The sequence below is a fragment of the Phoenix dactylifera genome, chromosome 9, assembly GCF_009389715.1.
Source record: "Phoenix dactylifera cultivar Barhee BC4 chromosome 9, palm_55x_up_171113_PBpolish2nd_filt_p, whole genome shotgun sequence".
Taxonomy (NCBI): domain Eukaryota; kingdom Viridiplantae; phylum Streptophyta; class Magnoliopsida; order Arecales; family Arecaceae; genus Phoenix; species Phoenix dactylifera.
In genome coordinates this window covers 11605692-11632240 of record NC_052400.1, presented here as the reverse complement: position 1 = coordinate 11632240, position 26549 = coordinate 11605692, and the positions used below count along the sequence as shown (strand labels likewise).

At 36.4% G+C, this 26549-nt stretch overlaps 2 protein-coding genes across 2 annotated transcripts; both read right to left on the bottom strand.

The window, feature by feature from the left end:
• Position 1: 1 nt before the first annotated feature.
• LOC103701752 (pumilio homolog 2-like) lies at positions 2-10673 on the bottom strand. The gene is made up of 5 exons (XM_008783912.4): positions 8903-10673; positions 8603-8765; positions 5237-5400; positions 578-836; positions 2-494 (listed from the first exon to the last, which is right to left on the bottom strand). Exons 1-5 carry the CDS (start codon positions 10372-10374, stop codon positions 387-389), a joined length of 2166 nt encoding a protein of 721 aa, XP_008782134.2. The 5' UTR covers positions 10375-10673; the 3' UTR covers positions 2-386.
• Positions 10674-17358: 6685 nt separating this feature from the next.
• On the bottom strand, positions 17359-23131 carry LOC103701750. Its single transcript, XM_039130028.1, has 5 exons — positions 22936-23131; positions 22766-22839; positions 20368-20503; positions 19321-19626; positions 17359-17869 (listed from the first exon to the last, which is right to left on the bottom strand). The coding sequence occupies exons 1-5, from the start codon at positions 23053-23055 to the stop codon at positions 17597-17599; spliced, it is 909 nt and encodes a 302-aa protein (XP_038985956.1). The 5' UTR covers positions 23056-23131; the 3' UTR covers positions 17359-17596.
• Positions 23132-26549: the final 3418 nt, after the last annotated feature.

Here is a 26549-nt window from a genome sequence, read left to right as displayed (position 1 = left end):
ATTGGCAAAACATTATGCAGTAGTCTGTAGCTGTATGTTAATGCGCTATAACACAAAAATCCATCTACTAGTAGCATCCATGCTTCAATAATGTGACCAAAATGAAGCCAAAAAAGGTACTGCCTTTACACTGTACAGTCACATGTACTAAGGGTGATAATTTTACTCTGGACGGCCAAGACAGTGGAATATTACAACAGATACATAGTTAAGCATTTCACAAGCAAAATTGCTTATTTTTACAACTCTACAACCTGATTTGTTCGATCTCCTTGCAACCCATTGCACTTCAGTTACAGTTGGAACTCTTGATTCAGTGGTTCCAGCAATGACTGCCTGTAAATATGGAAACTACAACATGCAATCTTGCAAATCAAAAATGTACATCACTTCTTTGGGAGGGCTCGAGAGAAGATCCGCTTGCAGTATGGGCTGGTTCGAAGAATCGCTGCATGAGGATGAATGGCTTCGACCAGTGTGGCATGAAGAGAACCCTGCTTTGAGGGGGGGAATGATAAGAAAAGGAGAGTAGAATGTAAGATGCTTAAATGACTAAATTTGGCTGGTGATTCAAAACCTTGGTGTTTTGAAGAGCAGATTGAATGACATAGTTGGCATAAGGGTGTTGCAGTAACTGCTCAAACTGAGACACTGAAAGCAATTCTAATATGATAGTTGCCTGATCATCTTCACCAAACACCTTGAGGCATTTTTCTACCACATGGCTGCTGAATTTTTGCATTGAGAGCTGTACATAATTTCCTTCAAATTGCGATACCAAATTTGCAATAACTAATGGACTTTTCAGGTCGAGGATGTATTGAACAACATAATTTCTGAAACAACAATAAAAGACACTGTAAATATGAGATGTAATGGCACAAAGCAAATTAATATATAACATTTTTTCCAAAAAATATGGCAGAAAAGATAAAAACATTTATTCGATCTATAAAGGATGTATACGAGCTTCAATCAAGTAAAAAACTTATAACCACATTTTTATTCACATTTAGTTGATGTATGCAAAGGATTCAATGAATTTAAGCACTAAAACAATTATAGACTGTCAAAATGGATTTTAGAAGAAATGCAGATTCCACAATTCTTTCTTCAAAATGGGCCTCCTGATGCTATGCTCCCTGGCGAAATACAGAAGTTGTCTATGTCCAGACAGATACACCCAATTGTCAGGTTCATCAATTGTACTCAAGATCTGAGACCAGTACTATCTAAATCAGAATTTAATTCCATTCCAAAAGAATGGGTTATACTCAAAGAACATTGTCTAACGATACAAATTTTAACAAATAATACACATCCCTTGCATTTTAAATCTATATTACACTGACATTAGCAGAGAGTAGAATAGGCCATAATATATCTTTTCCTTCAAGTGTATAAATCCTGCCAATCCTGCTGCATGTTTTGCTTTAGTGAGCAAATACTTGTAAGCTACATCTCTCTTTGTGCTTCTCTACTAGCATTATTGTGACATATGAATTTGTGCTCATCACAATCTTGATATTATTGGATTCTAATATATGTCCAGAATGGATTCGATATTTTTCCATTCCATTGACTTCTAGGTCAACTTCTAGCCAGAATGGACTACATTTTATTTTTCCCTCTCCATTGCCCTTTGAAACAAAGGTTTTATCGACAAGCTACCAGTTCTCTCATTAATTAGCAATCAGCTAACAGGTACTACTATAATCTAGTTGCAACATAATTCTATTTTGTATGGTAGATGGCAACAGATGGCACCTTTCACATCATCTTTTGCATAGTTTTAGTACAGGAGAGGTTTTAGTTCATGAGTTTCATATGGGAGTAGTTTTATTTCAGGAGTTTAATATGTTGCCCCCCCACAACTAGTAATCTTCGATCATTTTCAAACACAATCTCTAATAGGGGAAATACTCGAATGCCTCTACCAAGCTACCAGCCAAAAGGTCCCTGCTCCATAAAGATTCTTTTCATAATTTTTTTCTATTATTTAAGCCCTAAAACATGCATTCTGATATCTCCTTACCATATACGTTTCTTTCTTTTCCTGGCCTTTTGTCTTTTACCAATCTTCTCTTCTTATTTATCTTTAATATTTGGCTTTAAGTATCTAACAGTCCCATCCCTACATGAAACTCAAAAGCAGAGTCTGAAACTATTGGATATGCAACAGATGAATAACTACATGTTGTGTAATAGAAATCCATGCCCAAAAAATGAGATAATATTATATCTGCTAAAGGAATCAAAAAATGGTTAAAAACCAAGAGACTGAACGATAGCATAAGATACAGGATATCACAAAAAAAATTTGAAGAGAACATACAAATTCATAGCGCCCATAGAAAAAAAAAATAGTTGTCTTTCTTTAAGAAAATACAAGATTCAAAAAGAGTCCAGGTGACAGAACTGGAACGGAAGAAATCAGAATATCACTCAAGCTGCAATTTTTTATCTTAAAGCTAAACTGAAGGACTAACTATTTTTCACTGAGTATTTATATGAAAAGGGCTTCAATACTAATGAAAGAACTAGACAGAAGCCAGACTGTACATTGTCTTATATTCTGCCTCTGTCACACCCAAGAAACCTTGGATTTACTGGAGTGGTTAAACTTTGAAAAGAGTTTTAATCTTTATTAAGGAACAGCCCTTGATACCATCAGAATTCCTAGCTACTTTTCATCTTTGATGCATTATTATCCATCAAAGGCCCACAATTACCATATGCTTCCAAACAAACACAAATGATCAATGTGTAATCCACCAATAGAATGTTTAACAATCTAATAGTACAGTAAAATCTTAGTAAAATAAAATTAGGAGCCCAGAGAAAGAGAGAGAGGGGAGGGGTTGGGAAGAAAAGCATTCACGTCTGTAAACAGGGATAGGACCTCATAGTACATATGTTACTCTTTATAATTTGTATATCCTTCAAAGAATGTATTGAACATGCAAGGAAGCACATTCCTTATTGAATCATTTAACAGCAAAGCAAGTACCATTATGTTTTAGAATATATAAAACTTTTAGAGAAGAAATTGCTATATGTCTAAATCATGGTTTGATGGACATCCCCAAATAAGCATGTAGTTAACATATTCTATTAAATTCCATCATGCATTCAAAATCCCTCACATGGTTCTAAGTTCTACAATCCCCAACCATGGCATGTGGGCTGTGGCTCTTCATCATATACCCTGTCTCCAAATGTTTAACGCCTTAAGTGTTATAATGACAATAGTGATGTACCTAACTTAAAATGATAAATCTAATGACATACTTGTATAGCCAAACAATTTTATAATTAAGAAAGTCCACAAATATCAAATATGCAAATATATATACAGCTAAAGGTTGACAGGCAGCTACACCAACTACCAAATGAGCACTACTTGCCTCACTGTAACCCTACATCTTTCATGAGGTCCATAAATGTGTTGAGCTGTTGCGAAATGTTTTACTTTGGATCTCATGCTTTGGATGGGATGAATAGATCTTTAAAGTACTTAATAGGAATAGCAGAGACAGTAACACTCTTCATCTCAAGGCACCATCTAAATGCAAAATCCTCATGTTAAGTTTTCTATTCATCCTTGATGCTTTTATCCATGTAATGTAAAAATCCTAGGACTGCAAATTTTTCATTAATTGATGCAAGGGAATTCCTCAACAAATTGAACACTCAATGCTTTGATTTCTCATTGATGATGGGAAAAAATGACCAATAAGTATGACTCAACTAATTCATTTTCTATCATGTGTAATCAGGTAATATTTATGCACGAGTTGAAGGCAATTTTTGCAGTTTAAGTTGTGAGCATAAGATCAGCAATTCAAAGAGAGAGAGAGAAAGAGGACAGAAAGAAAGAGCAAGTCTTAGCATGATGTCAAAGATGATGCAGTAATGTAGGGTATCATATGTATATTGTAATTAAAGAAGCCAACTCATACATCCAAGCAAAGAACAAGGTCAACTATAACAGAAAAAATATTAAAAATTAGAAGGAACAGGCAATGAAAAATATAATACATGTTTTGATAATATTATATTATGAAAAATGAAGAAATAAAACAGATGGGAAACTTCCGATGAACCACTGCGCATCTATAAGCTGTTAAGCACAAGTTTTTTAATAAGAATACCTATTAAACCATATGCTAGTTTGATAATAAATGATTATTACAAGACAAAAAAAAACATGGCAAAAATATTAAATACTGTGCGTTCTTTATGGCAACACTGTTTGAGGCATGCAAGATCAGAGGTCTTAGAAAGCATGGATGTAGGTGCACTATGAAAAAGAGCAAGATGAACTCAAGGGCCTATAAATTTTAGTGCTGAAATTGCCATTATTTATTTTGATAAAACTAAAGATGTCTACATTGTGTAAATGTTAGAAAAAATTATGTCCAATTGCTTCACTCTCTCCCATGATTATCTGCAACTGATATCATCTCTTTCTAAACTCTATTGCAATGAACTCATTCAGATTGTCGACAGAAGTTAAGTCACTTGTTTTTAGACATGAATCTTCATGTCCATGATAGAAGTATATATGCATATATACATATATATTTGTATAATGTATGGCTATATGTGTTTATACATATGTAAACACAAACACACTGGTTGCAGTGGCTTGTACCTACTCAGATTTCAGACTTGAAACCTCTACTGAAAAGGTGATTGTCATGCCCTGGTAGGTGCCTTATGAAGCATGATTGAGCACCTTGGGTGATGAAAAAATGACTAGTTAGAAGTCAATAGGGAGCTTTTATATTATCTATTCTTCAGTGAATAGGCTGCAATGATCCACACATATAGTGGATGACAAATTTGTGTGCATGCAATGAAGATCTCATTAAGATTACATTTTTACTGAAGATTGGTGGGTTTTTACATGTGGCATTTGTCAAATTGTATCCAAAACACGCCTTTGAAGTTGCATATAAGCCCATTGTGTGTGTGTGTGTGTGTGTGTGTAAACTGTTAAGACTTCCAAAAGAAGTTCAAGTGGCATAACCGAAAATTGATCTTGAAGATCAAGACCCCATTCTTCCCCCTTCCAAAGTTCTACAAGCCCCTGAAGAACCATGTGACCAATCCACTTAAGATGAAAAAGAAATACTACCATTCTATGCGAAAGGACCTGTAATTAGATTATCAGGTTTAAAGTCTTGAGGTGAAGAACAATAAACTGCATTCATATTGGTGAGAATATTACCCAAAATCATCTTGAGCTAGTTTGAGTCCATTAGTAGAGATTTCTGCAACCAATTTCATCCAATGTTCTCCTGTAGAATGAGATATGCACCGTTGCAAGACACAGCATCCATGTTGATGGGTTGCAATATCAACACAATGCTTTGTAGCAGCATCAAAAATAAACTGTCACATATAATGTTGTTTGAGGTCAGTGTATGTGAAACAACAGAAGAATAGTTGGAACAGAATATGTTGGTGTTGTGCATGAATTGAATTTGAATAGAATGTAAAATCAGCTGAACCTTATGCTACCTAGTCACAAGTCACAACCTAATCCCAAGTATCTCTGTCTACTCTCATATTTCTAATCTTTTTTCCCCTCAGGTTTATTCTTACTTGATGAAAAAATTTTCAAATACTTCTTGAGAGTTTGAACTTTGAAGCATCTAATGAATTATAATACATATTGTAAAATTTTCCTATCTGGCAAGATATTTGTAGTTCTTTGATCTTCCAACATTTTATAAGTGAATTCTCAGCCATTTCATGCTCATGATCAGACGCATAAAATGATATTTAAGAAAAAGCAGCTACATCCTTTTCTTTTTGAACATTAAATTGGACAATGTTTCAGAATTGTAACCAACAAAGATTAGTAATTAGATGTACCAACACAGAGTACGTATAGTTTAGCTTCAGAGCGAATAAGAATGAGAAGGGAAAATTTTAGAAATGTGGGGCACGAGATTCTGCAAATGAATTGTGTTTGGTACGTTAGTTATAGTATAACAAAGAACAGTAAGAAGGGAGGTGTTTGAAAAGGATCAAAGCATCGTAAACAAACTGGAGATGATCTCTAGATTTTTTTTAAAAAAATTTCAAATACCATTCAGTTTAAAGAGATTGAATAAGATAATTATACAACACTTTATTGTATAATTTGAATTGTTTTGGCACTGGATAGGACCAATAAGCATATGATTTGCATAGTAAATGAGGTCATTAAGTTTTGTCAAATAAAAAGAGGTTGTAAAGATGGATGTCGTAAACTAGTGAAAAAAATTTAAAAAAGAGTTCATAACAAGAAACTTAGAAGCAACACTAAGAGATAATAAAGTGAGAGAAAATCATGCGAGATGGTCTGGATTAAGGTGTAGGTGAAAAAACTTCAGCAGAAATGGGATCCCAAATATGAGTAGAAGTTTAGGAAAATTGGGTGAGGACTTAGATGGAAGTAGTGTCAGACAAAGCTAAAGGTTTGTAGGACTTGCCATTGGATAGAAACTTGTGTAAACACAAATTATGAAAATGAGTAGTAAGATGGCACATGGCACCAAAGTGCTACTATTGACTCAAGATTGTGACAAAGAAATGACATTTTCAAGCAAGAAAGTGGTCCTATAAAATCAATCATAGCAGATGCACCCCAATGGAGATAGGCTCTTGTAGTTTGCTTCCAAGTATGCAAGGCTTACTGCTAGAAAGCCAATCTAGTAATGTATTCTTCAACCACCAAGGTGAAAAGAATTGATGCAGTATGAATCGACAATGTTATTGGGGTCACTTCAACCCTAAAAGAGATACATTTCCATTTCACATACATTGGTGGCATGAATCTGTCTCTAGAAAAAAAAAAGAGTACAATTCGAAGTTTTCACGATGGTCCTTACTTTGGTGTATTATCAACAAGAAGAATCATATCGGTCAAAGGTTGAAATATGCTGGGCCAAAAAAAAAAAAGAACAAGGAAAAAAATATCTTCAATAGAATCAACTAAGTTTGCAAATTGCATAAAGAAAGGCATCTCAAGTTAAAAAGCTGTATAGCACTTTAGTAATTGAGATGCAGCAAAAGATGTTATAGATGGACAAAAGTATAGGCTTTAGTTACACTCAATAATCAACCAGTAAGCCTAACATCTGTTTTTCAGGGGGCAAGTCTCATGAGATCCGATCCATGCAGTGCTTGACCCAACCAAGGTCGAAGGACTCCTCCTGAAGCTTCTTCATTGGAGAAGTCGGTGTCATTTCTGAGTAGTGGTTTCCTAATGTCGTATTTTACCAGTTGTGGCCATGTTGTCTCAAAACCTTATCACTTGTACTTTTCCAAAGAATTTGATTTCTAATAGCTATGATCTACCTATACTTTTCATGAAATATATCTACTTCTACAATGGCTTCTTTGATGCTTCCTGTACATTGGATATAAATCCAAGTCTCTCGAAGAACAAGAAAAATTTTGTTGTTCTGAGAAACTTGGATTACTATAGTGCAGGAGCTGAAAATGCATAATGAAGCATGCTAGTTATGCATCAATATGGATGAGAATAATCTTGATGGAAATCAAGCTTCATGTTCTGTTAGGTGTTTGTAGAAACTTCATCTCTTATGGTCTAAACTATCTTTGAGTACCACATTATACAGTAGGTGCAAAATTGCATCTCACCAGGATGATAAAGATCCACATGAATCAGCACTTACCTTTCTCTAAATATGTAACCTTGATTCATATGCAAACAGAATCCTATATTTTGTGTTTCAAACACATCCGTTACAAGGATAATTAGAAAATCAAGTATTTAAGCAAAATATGTAAATGGTATTCATGGATCTGGCACTCAAAGCATAATAGGACGAATTATGGCTGATTCTTGCCATGACATTGTGGAAAACTACTGTTAAGCATAAATTTTGTTTAAATTTGATTATTCAGGTGAAGGGTTTTCCAAACACTATAAATTTAGCATATACATCAAACACCATAAGCTATTTTTAAAGTACGTTTGCAAAGTTTAGGGTATTTTCAAATGTCAATGAAATAAACACAGGCAGCACATCAACGATCTGTTAAACTATCTCATGAATCAAATTTCATATATCTCAACTACTAAAAGAAACTGACACTTCCTACTTTTGAATCAATCGTGATAAGGATCTCAAGAGCTGGCAGCTCTATAAAAAACATCCCAGTAGGTTTATTACTTGAGTGATTCTATAAATAACATTGAATCAAAATTTGACCAGTGAAAAGTAGATAAGCCAGTATTACTAATGTGGTGAATGGAAGCAATGTGTTCTCAATGCTCTGCTCAAAGGTGAAGTCTGCTTAAATTTTATAAAAGAATTTTCTGTATATATAGAGTTTAATCGGTGATGAATGAATATTGACTTGATCCACAGAAAAACTTGAAGAGAAAGCAGAAAACTCTCAATTGAACCTTTTGAAGTAATTAACAAAAACTGTGCACACGTCCATTATAAACAACTGCCAAGAGATCAAAAGCATTATAGGAACATCTCCTGAGAATAGGATTCAGAACTGCTATTCTATAGTAATTCAACCATGATAGTTCTATATGGCTGATAGGAGAAGCCTATGCATATACCTTATTATCCTCAACTGTAAGACATTGCAGGCACCGTTGTACCACATGATTGCCATTTAGGTCCTTGATGAGATCCAAAAACCCTGGTCGTAGTGCTGAAATAACCAGAGCAATTTGCTGCCTGCTTTTTAGAGTCTCGATCAGCTTCTGTACAGCCCTCGTCCTGAAACAATATGGCATTATTAAAGGCCAATCTATCAAAAACCTAAAATAAAACTCAAACACTATGTTTAAATATTAACGTAGGTTCTAACGAGAAGCAAGATAGTGTCAATTATCAAATGAGCAAACCACTACTACCCATGTATGTTTAGAGAGATTCTAACGAGCTCCTCTGCATCTTCTGTCAGCATGAGGATGATTCTCGTCATTTGTTCCTCGCTGCATACATCCAGAAGCTTCTGCATGAGATAATTTCCAAAAGGATCCACCATGAGCTCCACCACATGATCAATGATCCCATTAAATATGACATCCACCTGAAGACTCCCCTCATCAAACTTATGCTGCAAGTACCGACACCCGTGCTGGTCCTTTGCAATGGAGTATACGTAACCCTCAATGCCCATCAAATCATCATATTTCAATGGCAAACTCGGAGAGTGACCAAGCTCAGGTTGGTGAACATCAGGCACACTGTCCACATTTGCAACCCGGATTCCTCTCAAGTACATCCGGTCATCGAGCTGCAGCCTTTTCCTCTCCTCCAGAGGACAATGACATTGGTTCCCAACATAATGAAGCCCCTTCTCCTGTATAATCAAACTGTTCTCACATCCAAAAGGCTCAACATTCCTCAGATTTCTTGCCAAAAATTGTGACTGAGGCGCCCAACTATATGGCAAGCTATGGACTTGCTTAGAAAGCATGAGATGATGGGGGCTCAAGGAATTCCATGCATTCAGATCCTGGCCGAGAGCCACCCCACTCTGCAGTGACTGCAAGAAGGATGAGGGAAAGCCCAAACCCCGGGATCCCCTGTAACAAGAGTTTGCGCCAAAAGCACCATCGGCACGAATTGCTTCCTCTCTCCAGAGAAAATTCTCCGGTGCAGTACAGAGACCATTGGAATAGGACGCCGGAGAATCCAGTCGGTGGGTCTCCATCCACGACTCCAATCGATTAGCATCCACAGAGCAATGCTGCTGCGGTCCATACCCATACAACCTCTCGTCCACATCAAAGAACAGAACAGAGCGCCGACGCGCCCCATAGGCATCATCCACAGCACCCCCCGGCACCAAATCGCTGCCATAATTGGTCCGGAAAAGATAAGGGCTAATCGCGTTGTTCGCGAGCGCCAGCGCCGGCTTCGGCTTGGGTGGGAAACCGAGCGGTGCTTCCCGATCATCCCCGATGCTCATGGAGCGCAGCCCGCCGACCAAGCCGAGCTCTTCCATCATCCAGTCCTCGCCAGCGGAGGATCGCCGGGCGCCGTCTTCACCGGCGGGGGACAATGTGCCCGAGAGGGAGCTCGACGACGACGACGACCCCTCCGACACGAGGTGCGGCGGGGACACGCATGCATGACCCGCGCCATATCCATAACCATGCCCGCGGCCATCGACAAGCGCATGCGATGGTGATGGGCATGCATCGGCGGCAGAACCATTCATGTCATGAATCGGATGCACATGCGGTATCCGACGGGCATCGTCATTGCCGGCGCGAGCATCATCATGATGATGATGATGGGGATGAGGCGATGTTGCATAGTTGATCTCATCGAGTAGCATCTCCATCTCCTTGTCTTCTTGGATTCCAAGCCTCATTGCCGGCCTCCTTCTCCCCTCCTTCCCTAAAAATTCGTTAAAACCCCCAAAAAAAAATCAAAAAGAAATTGAACAAAAAAAGAAGAAAAAACAACAGAGGATTTGAGGCCAAAGAAGATCAGTTAGATCATCAGAGAAACATTAGGAGAAGGGAATTGGGATTGGAGAGAGGGGGTTAGCATCAGGTTCTTGGGGGAGTCGGTGAGGCATGCAGGAGAGGAGGAGGAGGAGACGGGGAGTAAAGGGGAAGGGGAAGAGAGAGGTTTAGAGATTTATATATCGGAAGATTAGGAAAGAGGCGTTGGGGCGCAAGCTTCCAGCCTTTACACTTGATATGCGTACATAAATATACGGGAGTTCCAGTGCATATACCACTGCCTACTGTATAGGAGTCACACGGTTAGGAAACCATGGCCAAGTGCGGCTTAATGGGCTCCTTTGGTTCGCGAGAAGCATTTTTATTTTGATAAAGTAATAGATTTTCAGAATATTTATATTTGGTTGACCATCTACTTTTCTGTAAAAGTTACGTGTAACTTCTATTATATTCTTAATAAAAATTAAATTTTTAATATTTTTTTAATGCTGAAGGATTTTTTTGGAAAAAAATAAAGATAAAGTGATGCCCGCCTTATGAAAAACACTTTTTTCATGAAATGTGAAAATCATATTTCCATGAAAATACAAATTTTTCATATCTTTTCTTTAAAAACTCCAACTAAATAAGAGATATTTTATTATTTTTTCGTTGACCATACTTTCCTCCTTTTTTTTTTCTACGAACCAAACGAGCCTAAAAGAGTAGAGAGGTAGGATTCATATGGTACGTGCGGGTTTTAGATTTATTGAGTTCTCTTTTATTTATTTTTGTATTAAGATGGGGTAATAGATAGGTGCTAATGCTTGGATTTTTTTTCGTGCGTGATGGAGGTCTAGGTGGCGAAAAGATGTCTTCGTTTTTGAGGAGAATGAAGAAGGGTAGTAAATTAAGTCAACTTGATGGATGGTTGATATGAATAAGTTTTTATTTAAAATTTAAATCTCATCAAATAAAAATTTCCAACGGGCTCTACTTGTATGCATTTAAGTCCTTGCTTTGATCTCAAAGTTTTTTATTTCATAGAAATGGTTTATAGACTATAGTCCATGGAGACGCATGGGGAAGAATCAAGTAAAGAGTGTTCTCGTCTTTTAATAAGAACAGAAGATTAAAATGACAATTTGCTGAGGCTTGAGACAATTATCTCCCGTTGTATGCTTGCTTGAAAAGCAAGCATTTTTTGGGTGGGGGGTCCACGTACCAATTTCATAAGCTAAAATCATATAGGGCGAGCATTAGAAGAGAAAAAAAAAATGAATCAATTTTCTTATTTTGCCATATTTTCTTCGGTGCGTATAATTCCAAAAGTTATAGATTTTTTTAATTAATAAAGCAGTCGGTTCCGTGATTAAAAAATTAAACAAAAATTACAGTACATACTATATGGCCAAATAATACACATCAAATAAATTATTTATTTAGCAAGTTAATACATAAATTTAGGTAAATTGATACAATTTCTATAACATTATATTCAACGGTACACATAGTACACGGTCAGATGATATACATTTAGCAAATTAGTCATCTATCAACCCAATACACACTTGTTAACAAATTAATATATAGTTTCTATAATATCTATACACACTATATGGTCAGTGATATATACTTATCGGCTTTCTAATGCATACTAACAAGCTTATCTAATACACACTTTCAGATAAATCAATACACAGTTTTTAGAACATATTTTTTATCAATACACACTACATGACCAAATAATATACACGGAGCAATTATTCATCTCGTATTTATTTTATTTTTTAAGTTACGAAATTGATAGACTCTACTAGTGGTAGAAGTTTTATTCTCATTTAACTTTTAATTTTTTTTTTTAAGATGGGTAACAAAGAAAATATGACAAAACAAAAATTTTGCTCCATAAGATATCCTATGGTGAACATCTCATATGATTTTTATTTTGCACCATTTCTTCGAAAAAATTATTAGGTAGATGGAGCCCCACGCGTCTCAGTCCTGTATCAAACCTTGCAAATCCATAAATATGAGATGACCAAGAAGACCAATTTGAACGCACCTTTCAAGGGATGGAATAAAAAAATCTATAAAAATCTTGCCAGATTTGTTGTCAAATCGATTTGTTGCTCTCGTTCCTGGATTCAGCGTGATACATAACAAGCGTTGATCTTAAAATGCCCATGTTTTCATGTGCGCCGACACACCTCAAAGCTTTTTCTGAGTGCACCCAAATAGTACTCCTACCACAGAGTTTGGCAGGTTAGGAGTAATCTCGTACAGAAAAAGAAATTTCATTAGAGACAAAAAAAAAAGAGTAAAATAAATAGTAAATTCCATACATATTCCACTATTAGAGTTTTCTCCCAATTGACCACCTCCAAAGCCATTAATCAATTGTTATTACATAAATAAAGTTAAAAAGAAAACAAAACACCTAAAGGTATCAAAGGTGGTCGATAACTCGCTAACCCAATCTGAAATCAATTAGCGTGCATACATAATTATATATATGTATGCAATTGCAGAAGAAGAAAAATCAAATAGATAGTAATCAAATTATAACTCATCTTGTTCCTCTAAATTTCTATATTTAATGCATGTTTGTAGTTAGCAATTATTACTAATAGATTAATCTTTTATAGTATATTTGTTATAATTTAATATTTGTACTAAGAGTGATTACTGTAGGAGTTTTATATTATTATGTATATTTTTTTATTTCATAGTTCGTATTTTGGATTATTAAATAATTTTAAAAAATAATCTAAAAGTATAGCAAAATAATTTATTAAATACTTGAATTTTTTTTTTTAGCCCGATGGATATATAAAACTTTAATTCGGTATGGGTCCCCAGATATATTTTGAGTTTAGAAGTCAATATGATCAAACCTTGGCGCGAACCAGCTAACACCTCTAATGATACCCAATTATTTGCTCAACTATCAATCATTTTATGCTTAATCCTTTACACAGTTAAGATACTTTTGAAAGACAATCAGACCTATCTTGACAACAATTGAGCATATTTTATGCAGGGACTGGACATAGAAATTTGAATCCAAAACTAGAAATTAGACGTCCTGTAATCCGTAAACAGGGGCTAAAATGTAAACCAACAACCAATCGAGGGGCAGAACTAAATTTATCAAATAGACTTAAACTTCACTCCCGAGGGTGACCATGATAGTATCAGGGCATCCATTAAGAACAAGCGAATTATAGATGTAATTTCTCATAGCCGTCCGATCGCACCGTCCAACCCCAGGTGATGACAGGTGGGGTTGTGATTGGGATGATCAGACGGTCGAATGATGGTCCGTTCGGTGGTCCATGGAGGATTCCACCTTGTGGGTCCCGATCGCGACACGCGCGTCCCAGGCTTTACGGGCAGCGGCGTGACGTTTATAATGACCGGGCAGCCAATGGTTTCGAAACACGTTGACAGCATGGTCGGCCTACGGGTGTAACTGAAAATAACTAACGCCCTATTGGTGCAACGCAATTAACAAATGAGGGGGGGGCTTTTTGAATAATTTTTTGATAATAGGGGGGCTTAGTCTAGCATCTAGGTACTTTTCTCCCTGCCATCGCTCATGGAGGTATTTAATTAAAAATCACTCATGTAATTGAAATTTTATATTTTTATTGGAGCCCAGTGACTGCAAATAACAAGAAAGATAGCCAACTAGAGATTAAATATGATTTGAGATCGGCTTCATTATAAAAATAATTGGAGATTGAGCTTGATATAGCTTTTTCATGTTCGGCTTGCTTAGACCACCGCCCCAAAGTTTGCATACTTAATATCTCTAATTGAGATTTTTTTTCATCGGTCATATATGCATGAACATTTATATTAAGAAATAACCATGCAAAGTCAAACAAATTCATCGTCATCGATACATTTGATTTATTAAAAAAATCTTCTAATAGGATTCGTGATTATGGAATGCATGTATGTTTATATACTGATTTGTGTATTATGACCATGCACATGCAGGCTGTAATTAACATAAGAATGGAACAATTTTGCCATGTCTTATGATGTTACAATGAAAGTAATGTACGTATCTGATTTTAGGATGATGCTTATTTATCTTTTTCACTCGTTTATTGTACACATTTGTCTAGATCAGTTTATGCAATTTTTGCTTCAAGATTTTCCTCAATAAATTTTGGGGGAAAAAAGTGAGGCAAGTATAACTCTCTTCTTTAATCTCAAGAAGCAAGAATGACATGCGTTGTTGCGAGAGAACTATATAGTATCTTTTCATATACTACTTCATTTCAAGGAAAGCGTGTTTCTCTATTGTTTGTTCCTGTGTAGCTTAGCAGATTCAGAGCTCGAGACATGAATCAACAAGTGAAGAGGCTTTTCTCCGACAAAAAACAAGTGATTGGTTTCGTGAATGCCTGAAAGATGAGATTGATTAGATATACGCTCGACGAGTTGTGACTTCATTTTCTGAACTCTCAGGACCTCAAAAGATCCATAACGTCTAAGTTCCATGTCTCGCTACAAATATCAATTCTTCATTAATAGGTTCTGTCCATCAAAATTTTTCATCAGCTAACTTACCAAAAGGTACTTCATTCTTGCAAGAGCGCCCAAACATTTCTATTTTAATCAGCAAGACATTTTGATATGCCCTAAAGATATATTTGCAAGCAACTATGAATACTATGTGTGATGCTGCTATTGTGATATAATTCAATTAATAATTATCAGGTCACAACTTTGCAGTGAGGAGATGATCAAAGGAATTAATGCATAAATTTATTCTTCAAGAAGGTTGCTCCAAAAGCAAATAGATTATAATCAGAAGAGTGAAAGAAAGTAAAATGATAGCTTGTCTAGAGACATATAAGAGCATGGATTTGATCTACCAAAAAATGCCATCATCTATAATGTTTGTAAGTTTGTTACCTTCAGCTTGCAAGAACTGCAGCTATGAGTGTAACTGATGCTCGAAAACTTAATAATCTGACCTGATTATTGTAATAATTGGGTATGGATCTAAATTAAATTTTTAATAATCTTACTAGATCATATTTGGATTCTATATATAAGATCTTATCAGATTAAACTCAAATTTAGCTATGCTCAAATCTGAAAACTGGAAAATTGGAATACTGAAAAACTATGTATGTAGTATATATAAAAATAAAAATAAAAAAAATTGGCTACATGATTTTTGTTATTTCCTTTTCTTCATATTTGGATTTACACTTCTTTTTTTTTTATCATGCATGCTATCCATAACTCTCACCTATCGCTATTTTAGTTCCAAAATCCCAACCGATATTTAGATTTTGATTATGATCAAATTAAATATAAATAAAAATTTAAATCTGTTCCAAAAGGGATTAAATTTTTTTCAAACCCCATTATTCTCTTCCCATGTCGTGCTCCTTTCATGTTACAATCTGCCACACACTATTGTGTTAAGAGTTATCGTAATTTTGAAAGTTGTTAACCCTTTGCTAGTTATCCCACCAAACTCGTGTGCTTAATTGAATCTCAGGAAAAACTGTATCCAAACTCAAGTCCAACTATGAATCAAGTTTGGATAAGAGTCCGGAACTTACTTATTTTGATAGATCCAAACCGAATCCGAAGTCAATTTTCTTATCAAGTTCGGATGTAGATATATCATGGATCAGGCCAGAATCTAACCCGTTCATAGCCTTAACTACAGCTAGGCCACTATTGTCAAACTAGATCCACACTAGGGCCCTGGCAAACTGATGACCCAATTCAACATATCGCCCAACGATTGGTTCGCTATGCAAATGTTTTGCAGACGCAAAGCAAATCCAGGAAAGCCTTGTGCTCCTGCTCACTGAAACATGTACTGTAAGCTACATGGAGTCTTTTTATCTTAATCAGGATGATAATAATTCTTCTTCCAAGATCATTATAAGACCGGTGCCACAGATCATTTGAAAACTTCTGTGTGATGAATCCGTAGCCACAGATGTGCATGTTACTTCTCTCTGTCATGGCAGCACCACCTCATGCCACTCCATTCACCATCCAACATGGTGCTGATATGGCTCCCACTGAATAGCCCAATGCTGTGAACCACCACACCAACCCCCTTGGTCACGTTAGATGAAAATGTACTGCATTGCATAGCCTTGCTTATTTTATTATTATTATTATTATTATTATTTTATTTTATTTTTTTTGCGCTAAGACGGATGGATCATACCAAACGAGTATGGATGCACCCAATAAAATCGAAAAACAGAATGCCTCGGAGTGCCCATGGCAATTTTCCATCACCAGCTCATAGGATGTTACCGAAATAGCTGACTACATAAGCAGCCACCCAATCCGCAGCCTCATTAGCTTCACGAAACACATGCTTAGCTTGAAAGGTCCCGCCATCCCTCACCATAGCCCAGATGTCTCGCAGCAAAAGATAGATGCAAGCATTGCCCCTAGGATCCTCCGGATCCAACTGATGACAATGGCCGAGTCTCTTTCCAGGACAATGAAACTAGCCCGTAATACCTTGTTTTCAATGGCATTATCCAATAATGCTCATGGAACTTCCATGGACTGTTAGCATCAGTAGACCATGAGAATTCTGGTAATGACGCAGAACTCATTTTACCGAATTGAGGCAGAAAATGTAGAACATGGATAATCCTGCTCAAGCATCTATAATGGACATTCTCGACTAGAATATGCAACCCGCCATCGCAGCACATCCATAGGTGGGTGATGATGGCTTCAACAATGCAGCAAACTCGTGCATATCTGGAAATTTGAGAAGAACCGTCATGTTCTAATTCTCAGAAACAACCCCATTTCCCCTTGTATCATCATGATGCATGGTTGGATTCGAGTGACCAATACCGATTCAGCTAGAAAAATTTTCACACATGATACATTGTAAAATGAAGCAGAAATTGCTCCTTAGATTGGTTGTTGCATTAGATTCTTCGCAACCACTCTGCAATTTGAAATGTTAAATTAGATTATCACTGCCACATCTCATCAAATCAGGGTAAGATCAAACATGCATGCCATCAAGCAGATGCAGAAACCACTACTTCACCAGTCCATACAAACACTCTTTCCACTAGAAGCAGAAAGCCAGCACAGTAATTTGACTTGTTAGATAAGTCAAACCAGTGTGATGCTGCTTTCACCACCAGGAGGCTTGCGGACGCCACCGAAGTAATCTCGAGATGTGGTCTTTTCATCTGCAAAGATATTACTGCCACTCATCTCCTTCATCTTTGCCACGCTCAGTGGTTTTTCGACAGATCCTGGTGGTGCATCTCCCACGAAAATGTCATTGCCTGTCAGTTCTGCCACCTTCTGAGTGTAAATCTTTTTGGCTGTTTTGAGCACAGGCTCCTCACCAAACAAGAAACTGCTAGGATTCCCTGCAGACTAACAGGATGAAGGAAAACAATAAGCAAGTTAGATATCCAAGATGCGAGCACATATTACGTGCCCACTCATATGGATCTAGATACAATGCCAGGAGAGAAAATGCATGAACATGTATGTGTACGGTTTAAGAGTGAAATGAATACATAAAAATTGGTGTCTCAAAGTTGCATTTCATAAATGGAATTTATGTTGGATATCCTATCAAAAGCATCTTAACAAATAAGCTAGTGAAAATATATTATTTTAGCATACAACTGTATGTAGAAGACAACAATCAGAAATAACATTGCATAGAGAAATACACACGATTGATCGAGAAGGAAGTATAGATTTTTGGCAAAAAGATGGAAAAAAAAATCGAAAATGAAGTGCCACAAAATAAATAAATGCATTATGTATATTTAATATATTTTTGGGTGGATAGAAAGGATTTGACACCCATTGCCAGTTTAAGAGATGAGACTCGCAAAATGATCATATGTTTTAGAGAACCGTGTCTATGCATCAGGTCATTTAAGGATCAAAACATTGTATCTTGCTATTAAAACTACTAATTTGGGACAATCTGATGCATGGGAAAATATTGTTTATAAGCATTTGAAACCTTGCAGATCATATCCAAAGTTTTGGATTTCATTTAAAAAATCCTCATCTTTGAATTAAGCAGTGAACATAAAACCCTCTTCCAGTCTGCATGTATGTGTGTCAGCACGCACGCACACAAGTTTGATCAGCCATGTACACTGAAAGGTTGGTACTTGGTGCATATTTGCCAGGGGTCCACTGAAAGACCTACCCTGGGTATTTGAGTAAATTTTACACTTTGCAAACTATTAATTCAAAGGCTTAATATATTCAATAAGTCAAATAAAGCAATTCCACCATTTTTTTTACAGGACCAAAGTTCAAGAGGTGGTTGTGATCCAATATGACTCCACCTGCAGTTTATTCAACAAAGAAAACCAAAAGCAACCTATTGAAGAGAAGGGTCTTTCCATATATTATATAAACAAAAATTAGAAAATGCTCATAATCAGAGAATGGAGAAACCCTTTAAATAACATGTGAAACACAATGAACACATCCCAGTCCCAAATCATTTATGAGGGACTTCTCATGTCCTTTGAGGGATTCCTATGTGTCAAACAATGTTCAGGAAACAGAACTGACACATTTTCTCAAACATATTCATGGGAAATAGCTGAGATAATTGGGAATATCCTGGCAAGTATTTTCAAAATCAAGATATTACCCAAAACCTATCAAAATTATGCTGGAGAAGATATTAGTAACACTGTTTTGGTTCTAAAAGAGGAACAATAATGTGTAATGAAATGATGAATCTAGTTTCCACGTGAAAGCCACGTAACAATAACAAACAATTTTATGAAAGGAAAAGAAATATTTACAGAAAAGAAATTGCAAAGTTTGTGCATCATCTCACTCACATTGGAGACTGTGGAGGGGTGTGAGTTCCTTGGAGTGGATTCTCTAATGTCTTTGCCCTTCATCTCCAAATCCTGTGCTGCAAGTGGCTTGGGTGAAATTTCAGGCAGAGGAGCAAAGATGTCATGCCCACTAAGTTCCTTGCACTTAGCATCAGATAATTGTTTCTTCATCTTAGCTTCTGATTCACTCTGCAGAGTTCCACTTAGCTCTCGCTGCTTTGCCACCTCTGCTATCGAGGTTGGCTTCTTGGGAGTAACACTCTCATCAGCACTGAATGAGATCTGGCTAATTGCACTAACCATTTGCTGATACATGAACAAATTCTCTCAGTCTCACAGTAAAGTAGCATTAGATATTTATATGCAATTAAAATGAAACCAGGATCCCAGATGAAGCAAATACGTCATTAGTAAGCAATGATTTATAACATTTAAATTTAAAATAAATCTGCTTTTATCTTCGCAAAGGGATTTACTCAAAGAAAATATGCAATGCATAGTGCAGCTAATGATGATGTTTAAACAGTTCAACTTCCATTCCAGTGTGTATGCATGTGTGCGTGCGGGCAGGTGTGCACTGTTTTCTCCATGTGTGCATAAAAGCATATGCACTATTTTTATGATGGAAAATTAGTAGGAGAGCACGTGTGCATGCTATTTCTATGAAGTAAAATTAGTAGCATCTTCAATGAGTGTGTGTATGTGGGTGTGGACGCATACTATTTTTGTGAAGTTAGTTAGAATCTTCAGATATATAAAGCAATCTCATGGACCAGTTTGATCTAACTTTTGGATGGATATTGTAACAACCAAGGATCTTATCTAAAAAGACTAGCTAGGTGGTATTATTTGGATTCCTTGGCTCTGTATAAGTACCCAAGATATGTCTAGTGCATAATCTATGTGAGACTAAAAACAAGCCCACATGGGCACTATAATGTAGAGTTGGATTCCAAGCACCGGTATAAAATACATGTTTTTGTAATGCAATATATTCGTGAATCAATCTGTTTGAAAAAAATTTCCTTGTTAATCTGGAAGAGAGACCTGATAAATTCGTGAACCGGTTCGACTATTAGGGGTTGAGAAAGCACTGCCAGCTTCTGCTTCACCATCTTCACTGTCAGCAGCAAATATGCCACTACCAGTCATTTCTTTTAACTTTGGACCTGAACAAGGTTTCCTGAAATGGTAGTACAGAATGTTACAACATGCTAAGGCAATATGTATGTATGTGCACATATATGCATACGTGCATACATAGTTACAAACGCATGCATGTGCATGTGTATGAATGCATGTGTGCATATGGACGAATTTATGTATATGCGTACAAAAGCAAGCAAAACATATATCAAATTAATCAAAGTTTATTGGTATACAATCTACTCTCTAAATTTTTTAGCATTTAAGCCAATTTCTCTTATCAGCACCACTTGTCAAAGCTACAAGGGAAACCAAGGTGGTAATTGTTTTCACAAAGGTTATAACTTTAAATCAAAACAGCCAGAATGCAACAGATATAGGCACTCTTGTTAACCAACTACATATCAGGAGCGAGAAGTATTTAGCTCAGAGTACGTGTTCATCAATCGAGATGCACTGTACAAAGGAATGGCCTTAAGCCCTCTTCATATGTTCTATACATATATTGATAACCAATTTATAGTGAGGCTTAGCAGTCTCTTCTTTCATTTACACACACACACACACATAAAGCAGGATGATTAATGGTTTCTTTCAGACAGTACATATTTTACTAGGAAACCAAAGAATGGTAAATGCTGTTCAAATGGAATTATAATGAAATTTTAAGAAGGTGGATCGGCGTTGATATAGTTTTGGTGGTTAAATAGAAAGCTGAACATCCAGTGAAGTGGACTGGACTTGTTACCATGCATCCCCTACTTTACATAGATGGGACTAGATTCAGGCATTTTGAAATAAATAGAGGAATGTGGGAATGATGATGCACATTCAGAGTTATAAGTACACTCTTAAGTTGAGGGTATAAATTGAGTATATCAAGGTGAACACATTGTAAATTGTAATACTAAGAAGAAAGAGTGACATGAGAACTATGTAGGTAAAATAATGCAGAGTTGATCTCATCCACGAAGCTAGTCCTTCTGGTATGACCATTTTTCTCTTTGTCCTGCACAGTCTCTTATCTTCCATCCCAACAATAATCACTCATGACCACCGTCACCCTTAAAATATCAATAATAGAAATCTTGGACTGCAAATTCTTCTCAATCCAATCAAAGCATGATTATTGTGGTCATCTACAAATCATCCTAGGCACCTTGATTTTCCTTTTTGGGTCCTTATACAAATTCTGAATCCATCCTGATCCAGTTTGCAAGTGTTTTGGTTCAATATTCTTCAGCCATGTTCAAGCAAACATACTTATAACCCATTCTCCATCCATCATAAATCTATGCTATTATCACAACTCTTTCTCTTCGTCCTTGTTATTTGTGGATAAATCTTTATTGTAATTGTCAAGACTAACTTTGTTTTGTAATTATATATATATATATATATATATATATATATATATATATATATATATATATATATATATATATATATATATATATATATATATACCTCGTTCATGAGCTTATCTGATTTCTTTTTTCTTTTACTATTTCTATAAACTTGATTCCTTGAACAAATTTGACAATGATATTCTTGGTGAAACACTGTATAATTAATTTTTCGAGAATTAATATGCTTACTTCATTGTCTCATCATTTGCTTGATATCTTAAATTACTAGAATTGTAGGTGCGGAAACAGGGAAAGCTCTTGTTCTTAAGCACATGTTTGCAGTCAAGAAAAGTCATGTTTAATTGGATTGCTGAAAACCATACGTTTTTGAGATCATATCCATATGTCTACAATACATCTTAAACTACAATATCTCTTTTATGTTATCCAGCCGCAATCATTTATTTAAAGTCGGTTAAAACATAATTTCTAGCTCTACTTGAATATACTCTATAAAGTATTCAATTGAACTCTTACTATAATGCAGATCTCAGAATCAGATTGATAAGAATGTTTTGTTGCTCAGGACTTTGGCCTAATAACATGTCCCCTAAAAAACAAGAAGTGATCCGACATAATAAATAAAAACATAAGAAAATCCTGTTAATTTTTTCTCTCCAAAAAAAAAAAAGAAGAAAAATCAGCACAAAAGCACTTCAGATACACAAAAGAAGTTTTTTTTTTTTTTTGATTCATCGGTAGCACATTTCTTAAAAAATATTTTTTTTAAGAAAATCCTAGCTACATGAAATCACCGCCCTCGAATCACGAGGAGACTAAAAACAGAGCGCTTCTCAGAAGAGAACATTCTAGTAGTCAGAATCAAAGAACATTACGATCCCAAAACTAAAAGAATCCGAAACCGAAGCCTGAAATTAACCAGATCTCACCTCTTGAGCACGCTCTCGGCCTCCTCCTCTGTCATCTGCCCTCCGAACAGCACCTTGCTGATCCCTCCCGAGGGCTGCAAGGGCCCACCGGAAAAACTTGCCGTCAGCTGCCGGTGAAAAGGCACAACTCAAGGAAAAACCACAGCATTTCCCGCCGGAGGCGGCCCTACCTGGTGCGGCCGGCGCGATCCCCAGTCCGCCGTCGGCGGAGCCACCGGCGGCGCCTCCGTCCACGTCAATAGATCCGCCGTCGAGGTGTGCGACTTCCTCACCGGCGTGGTCCTCTCCATCGCTTCCTCCCTCTCTCTCTCTCTCTCTCGCTCTCCAATCCCCTCACTTGAAGAGAAGAGTAGAATACAAGGAAAGAAAGGTGGGTCTTCTTTTTCCTGAGGTTTCCTTATATATCCCTCTAAAGGGGGGAAAGAGGTCGACACCGTGGATGACGTGGCGACGCCCTGCAGCCTCTCCTCTCTCTAGATTCCGTCACCTCCCTCACGAGCGAGTCTGTGCACTCGCCTGGATTTGCTTGATTGCGCTCCGTCGGTCACCCGGTGTAACGAGATGGGATTGGCGGTTAGCTTACATGGATGGTGATGGTATCTAGGCTTTGATATCCACATTTATGGCTTCGAATGCGATAGGAGCGGTAACGTTCGTTGACGGCAAGAGTAACGTAACCGTCCGTACGAAACAGTTTCTCTTGGTATCTGGGTGGCTGAAATATTAATTACGCTAAGAATCCCGCGTTTTCGCAGAGCTTTTGATAAATGCTGATATTAATTACGCTAGCATTTTTCAACTAATCATTAATATTTATTACTTAATATCTAATAAAAATTTAGGTATCAGAGTTTTTTTATTTATGACGAGATAAAAATCTATTTATTATCAAAATTAATTATTGAAGCTTTAATTACGTAAGTTTTTACTCCACTATCATTAAAATTTATTATTTAATCTTTAAAAAAATTTATTTATTGAAGCCTTTTATTTCTTATAATTTATTATATTATTATATTATATTTCAAAAGTAATTAAATAATGTAAAAAAAAAAGATATATCACATGTACCATTTTAGACTAATACCGACAATCTTAGGCTTAGCTTGTGCAGAATTATCTGTATTGATGTAAGTGATGAATCTCTTTTATGGATTTGTTATTTGTATCCATTATATATTATGCCAAATTAAGTTTAGGACTTTAATTTGGGTAACAATTGTACTTGGCTCTGACTCTGAGAATCCATAAACCTGCAAGTATTTGAATTATGTTAAGTTTGGCTAGTTTATTCAAGTTAATTCAGTTTAATTTCCTGAATCCAAGCCCATGCAAGCTATGTTATATAACCAGTGTTTCTGAATGATGTAACAACTGTTCAGCGTCAGAATTAGCTTGCCACCCAGAGCACTGAATTTGTCATACTATTACCAGGGTCTCAATGTCAGATATCATATTCCACCACCTACATATAGTTAGTGGGCACCATTCCTCAGAGACTAACTATGGCTGTGCTGTAAATATACACTTAACGCTGGCCGACATGCTTCATTTTCATGCCAGATTAAGCCATAGTTGCTGAGAAATCATGTATTACAGAAGGCAAAAAATATTTGTACGTATTATATGGATCTACTTGGAGAGAATCTACCACCATACATCATACATCATGTGTATTATATATGTGTCATTGGCGCAGTTATTGCTTTCGACCAATATTAAAGATTAAACATATATATATATATATATATATATATATATATATATATATATATATATATATATATATATATATATATATATATATGAGGATTGATAACCTACTCGCTGTTGTGGTAGGTTATCAATCTACCCATTTTTCACTGAATAAAAAATATCCTTACTTTTTATAACTCATAAGGGTATTTTATGTCTTTTTATAATTCCACATTAGCTCACCCTCTCAATCCCCCAATTAATACTCTTTCTCTCTCATCGGTATATATATATACATATATACATATATATATACATACATACATATATATAGATATACATACATACATACATATATATAGACATACATACATACATACATACATACATACACACACACACACACACACACACACACACATATATATATATATATATATATATATGGATTGATAACCTACTTTCTATTATGGTAGGTTATCAATCTACCCATTTTTTATTGGACAACAAATATCTTTACTTTTTATAACTCTTAAGGGTATTTTATGTTTTTTTACAATCTCACATTAACTCACCATCTCAACCCCCAATTAATACTCCCTCTTTTATATATATATATATATATGTGTGTGTGTGTGTGTGTGTGTGTGTGTGTGTGTGTGTGTGTGTGTGTGTTGTATTCAAACAATTCTTGTAAAGCATGCAAGTAGTGCCGCTGATCCATCGTTCACTTGTTACCAACTTAGTGCATGTGAATTATCACTTTCCTAGCTATTGCATCTCATGCAGAGATGTAGTATATGAATGATAGATTAGAAATAGATTTTTGATTTTTTGTCTTAGAAAAATGCCAATCCAATACTTTGTTACAACCACCAGGAGAAGTAATCTAGCTCACCTATATTAATCAAGTGCTTTCTTCACTCCCTTTTTCTAGAAAAAAAAAGTATAAGACATATAGCACAAAGTCAGATCCCATTGCATGCGATATAATAAAAGTAATATTGATTAATGGGATCCTAATCATCCATCAATAACTTTTTTTGTCAATAATTATCTATGCACCATGAACTTCTTTCAGGGCTAACTGCTCTTACATGAGCACAGCCAGCTATATCACTATCAAGAAGACTACAGAAAGCAAAAGAAACTAAAGACTGCTAGGTCTAAACTCTCTGAAATGCTGAGCAGCGAAAGAGGCGACCTAATCAGCAGCTTGGTTCGCCTCTTGAAGGACGTGCCTAACCTGGATAGTCAGACACTTCTGTAGCCCGACAATCCATAACTCCTCGATCATTCAAGCGATGAGTGTTGCATGAGGGAAGTAGTTGTACGTCAACCGAGTTGGTCACGTTAGAACGTCTCCAAGTCTGATATTGTGGCGAGTCCTCAAGATGTTAAAGTTACTCAAGCTAGGGTCTCAACAGTTGTTACTAGATTTTAGGCGGATGGAGGTGGTGTTCAAGCATGGAATCAAAAAGGCACGTCGAGGGTGTTATTTCGGGGGAAAAAGAGGTGAAACCGAGCAACCTGGAGGCTGACGGATGGGAAGCATGCATGCATCCAGAAGAGAGTTACAATTTACGATAGAACATATTGAATATTAATGCCACTGATGTTGATCATATTTGAATTTTCGTCTGAAATTGCTGGATCCATCACACGTGCATGAAGTGGCTCCCAGCAAACTACAGGGTCTTGGATGGGTGCAAGGGTTAACCCGATGGAGAACCGACAGATATGCATAGATAGAATCCATGTTATAAACTCTGACACACGTACAGAAAGAAGCATTCACCGTACGTGAATAGAGAGTTTTTGTTTGTTTCGTCGTTCCCTTCAGATGGATTGCGGAGGGTTGTGACTTCTTTCAGGCCATCCATATGTATTAAAAGGCAAATAGTGTAGCTGACTCGGTGGCCTTCTTCATAGCAGATCACTCTAGTAGATTCCTATGGAGCCCATGAGCGGGTGTAAATTGTGCTACAGCAATAGAACGATCCGCCCACCCCATGGATCTGAAAGCGCTCCAAACTCCATCGTTAAAAGGGCTTGGTAAAGACGTTAGGCCATAAACTAAAAGCATGAA

What these genes read in the sequence shown, in the direction of transcription:
- LOC103701752 (XM_008783912.4), bottom strand. Translation starts at nt 10,374, where the DNA reads ATGAGGCTTGGAATCCAAGAAGACAAGGAGATGGAGATGCTACTCGAT. An exon ending in ATCTCTCTAAACATACATGG is followed by an intron (nt 8,766 to 8,902) that starts GTAGTAGTGGTT and finishes ATATTGTTTCAG; the next exon opens with GACGAGGGCTGTACAGAAGC. An exon ending in TTACAGTTGAGGATAATAAG is followed by an intron (nt 5,401 to 8,602) that starts GTATATGCATAG and finishes TATATGTGACAG; the next exon opens with TTTATTTTTGATGCTGCTAC.
- LOC103701750 (XM_039130028.1), bottom strand. Translation starts at nt 23,055, where the DNA reads ATGGAGAGGACCACGCCGGTGAGGAAGTCGCACACCTCGACGGCGGAT. An exon ending in GCCGAGAGCGTGCTCAAGAG is followed by an intron (nt 20,504 to 22,765) that starts GTGAGATCTGGT and finishes CTACCATTTCAG; the next exon opens with GAAACCTTGTTCAGGTCCAA. An exon ending in ACCCCTCCACAGTCTCCAAT is followed by an intron (nt 17,870 to 19,320) that starts GTGAGTGAGATG and finishes TCATCCTGTTAG; the next exon opens with TCTGCAGGGAATCCTAGCAG.